This window comes from Pleurodeles waltl, chromosome 11 (genome assembly GCF_031143425.1).
Source record: "Pleurodeles waltl isolate 20211129_DDA chromosome 11, aPleWal1.hap1.20221129, whole genome shotgun sequence".
Taxonomy (NCBI): Eukaryota; Metazoa; Chordata; class Amphibia; order Caudata; family Salamandridae; genus Pleurodeles; species Pleurodeles waltl.
Window position 1 is genome coordinate 535,795,279 of NC_090450.1, and position 3,635 is coordinate 535,798,913.

The window sequence follows — 3,635 nt, forward strand, 5'->3', positions numbered from 1 at the left end:
ATCAGACACCCACATCATGCGGTGACAATGTGAAACCGGTCTTCGGGGACATCTCGACACACCCAAAAACTCGACAAAAGGGTCGAAATCGGTCAAAAGGAGACCAGGGGAGCTCTCTCTGGATTAGTGCGTGGTGCGGAAAGAAAACAACTGACATCACTGCGCTGAGGTGGCGTCTATGTACTACTCCCAACATCATCACGGCGACTACGACGCCCCCTAACGACGCGCAAGGGTATTGCTCAAAGAAAAAAATCTTCAGGTCCAGTTTGACGCCTGGGGAAAAATTCTAATGTAAGGAATCTGCAACTAGAAGTCGGTATCGGATTGTAAATGATGGGTTACAGAGCCATGTAGGTTGACTTTGCGGAGCTCTGGAAAGATGCTTAAAGCATGCCTCAGTCATGTGCAAAACTAAACTGGTTCAGGTAGCTGCACATAGGACAAGGAGGTTTTTGGCCTTTTGCCTAAAAATATCATGTTCCAAGCCAACAAACTAATACTGCAACAAAATCAAACACATTGAGAAAGGTTAGTTAGACAGACAACACCGCCATGACTTTGATATGTGAACGTGTTATAGCTTAAAAATAAGTAAAGTTGTTCACAGTCTTATTTTTATTTGTTTCATGTAGCCACCTGTCGACATGTTTTTCACCACGATTAGTAGAAAATTCTTCACATGAAGCAAGGCATAACAAAAATAATACTTTAAATTATTTATCCCTAATAGAAACGGTTGCTTGTTGGGTGCCATAATCAAAACCCATAAGTGCTCTTTAACCAGGTCTGTCCTTTACAAAATAATGATTCTACAAAGAGAAAACAACAATCAAGCATGATCACTTCACAGTATAAGCAGTGACCCACTGGGAAAATGAATTAAAAAAAACTTTAAAAAACAACTTTTCCCTCTCAAAACATGTTTTTTTTTTTTTACTTGACCATGGCCTATCAATTAACAGGCACCAACTCCGAAGGTGCCCCCTGCTTCCTTACAGCAGATTGAGCTAGTCCAACAAGCACTTCCATTCAGTATTCATCAAGCGTATCTGCTCGTGGGATGGAGAGCCCACGCTCCTTTAGGGCTTGTATTTTAATACACTCTGCCTCCTGTTTGCTCTGCTGTTCCACCCGCTGCTCCTCCAGAATCTCTTCAATTGACACTTGCTGTAAAGGAGTATCGTTTTCTTTCTCCAAATCCTGCAAAACAGACAGAACCCAGAGATCTGGCATTAGGCGTTCATTCATATGTAGCACCCAAGCAGTTCAAGCTGCATTGGTCATAGATAGATACTCACTTTCAAGGTTTTAGCAACTTGATTTTATGGTAAAAATCACACTAAGGTTTATCATGGTTTGACAGCAAAGTTTTTTTTTTTTTTAAACAACTAACAGAAGAAGCTTCTTTTAGAGGCAGTGACTTTTTGAACACTGATAATTTGGGACTAAAAATTCACATGGAAAAAAAGTTGTACTACAAAATTATTTTAATATGTAAAGCTCCCTGTACACTCTCTGAAGAAGGGTTCATCCATTTATTAGAAAAGTGAATAGGCAATGGAGTTACTGCGCTGGCCCCAACTTACACCACCCTGTAGGAAAGTACCATCTTGCCTGGCATGTTACCCCCATTTTTCACTGTATATATGTTGTTTTAGTTGTATGTGTCACTGGGACCCTGGTAACCCAGGGCCCCAGTGCTCATAAGTGTGCCTGAATGTGTTACCTGTGTAGTGACTAACTGTCTCACTGAGGCTCTGCTAATCAGAACCTCAGTGGTTATGCTCTCTCATTTCTTTCCAAATTGTCACTGACTGGCTAGTGACCATTTTTACCAATTTACATTGGCTTACTGGAACACCCTTATAATTCCCTAGTATATGGTACTGAGGTACCCAGGGTATTGGGGTTCCAGGAGATCCCTATGGGCTGCAGCATTTCTTTTGCCACCCATAGGGAGCTCTGACAATTCTTACACAGGCCTGCCACTGCAGCCTGAGTGAAATAACGTCCACGTTCTTTCACAGCCATTTTACACTGCACTTAAGTAACTTATAAGTCACCTATATGTCTAACCTTTACCTGGTAAAGGTTAGGTGCAAAGTTACTTAGTGTGAGGGCACCCTGGCACTAGCCAAGGTGCCCCCACATTGTTCAGAGCCAATTCACTGAACTTTGTGAGTGCGGGGACACCATTACACGCGTGCACTACATATAGGTCACTACCTATATGTAGCTTCACCATGGTAACTCCGAATATGGCCATGTAACATGTCTATGATCATGGAATTGCCCCCTCTATGCCATCCTGGCATTGTTGGTACAATTCCATGATCCCAGTGGTCTGTAGCACAGACCCTGGTACTGCCAGACTGCCCTTCCTGGGGTTTCTCTGCAGCTGCTGCTGCTGCCAACCCCTCAGACAGGCAGCTGCCCTCCTGGGGTCCAGCCAGGCCTGGCCCAGGATGGCAGAACAAAGAACTTCCTCTGAGAGAGGGTGTGACACCCTCTCCCTTTGGAAAATGGTGTGAAGGCAGGGGAGGAGTAGCCTCCCCCAGCCTCTGGAAATGCTTTGTTGGGCACAGATGTGCCCAATTCTGCATAAGCCAGTCTCCCCCGGTTCAGGGACCCCTTAGCCCCTGCTCTGGCGCGAAACTGGACAAAGGAAAGGGGAGTGACCACTCCCCTGACCTGCACCTCCCCTGGGAGGTGTCCAGAGCTCCTCCAGTGTGCTCCAGACCTCTGCCATCTTGGAAACAGAGGTGCTGCTGGCACACTGGACTGCTCTGAGTGGCCAGTGCCACCAGGTGACGTCAGAGACTCCTGCTGATAGGCTCCTTCAGGTGTTAGTAGCCTATCCTCTCTCCTAGGTAGCCAAACCCTCTTTTCTGGCTATTTAGGGTCTCTGTCTCTGGGGAAACTTTAGATAACGAATGCATGAGCTCAGCCGAGTTCCTCTGCATCTCCCTCTTCACCTTCTGATAAGGAATCGACCGCTGACCGCGCTGGAAGCCTGCAAACCTGCAACCTAGTAGCAAAGACGACTACTGCAACTCTGTAACGCTGATCCTGCCGCCTTCTCGACTGTTTTCCTGCTTGTGCATGCTGTGGGGGTAGTCTGCCTCCTCTCTGCACCAGAAGCTCCGAAGAAATCTCCCGTGGGTCGACGGAATCTTCCCCCTGCAACCGCAGGCACCAAAAAGCTGCATTACCGGTCCCTTGGGTCTCCTCTCAGCACGACGAGCGAGGTCCCTCGAATCCAGCGACTCTGTCCAAGTGACCCCCACAGTCCAGTGACTCTTCAGCCCAAGTTTGGTGGAGGTAAGTCCTTGCCTCACCTCGCTGGGCTGCATGGCTGGGAACCGCGACTTTGCAAGCTACTCCGGCCCCTGTGCACTTCTGGCGGAAATCCTTCGTGCACAGCCAAGCCTGGGTCCACGGCACTCTAACCTGCATTGCACGACTTTCTAAGTTGGTCTCCGGCGACGTGGGACTCCTTTGTGCAACTTTGGCGAGCACCGTTTCACGCATCCTCGTAGTGCCTGTTTCTGGCACTTCTCCGGGTGCTACCTGCTTCAGTGAGGGCTCTTTGTCTTGCACGACGTCCCCTCTCTCTGCAGGTCCAATTTGCG

The 3,635-nt window shown here is 47.7% G+C and overlaps 1 protein-coding gene across 1 annotated transcript in view; it reads right to left on the reverse strand.

Annotated features, from left to right (window-relative positions):
* Positions 1-595: 595 nt before the first annotated feature.
* LSM1 (LSM1 homolog, mRNA degradation associated) overlaps positions 596-3,635 on the reverse strand; it is a 277,709-nt gene continuing 274,669 nt past the window's right edge. Inside the window, exon 4 of the mRNA XM_069213946.1 lies at positions 596-1,203. Coding sequence (XP_069070047.1) covers positions 1,033-1,203 — 171 coding nt within the window. The 3' untranslated portion in view covers positions 596-1,032. The remainder of the gene's footprint in view (positions 1,204-3,635) is intronic.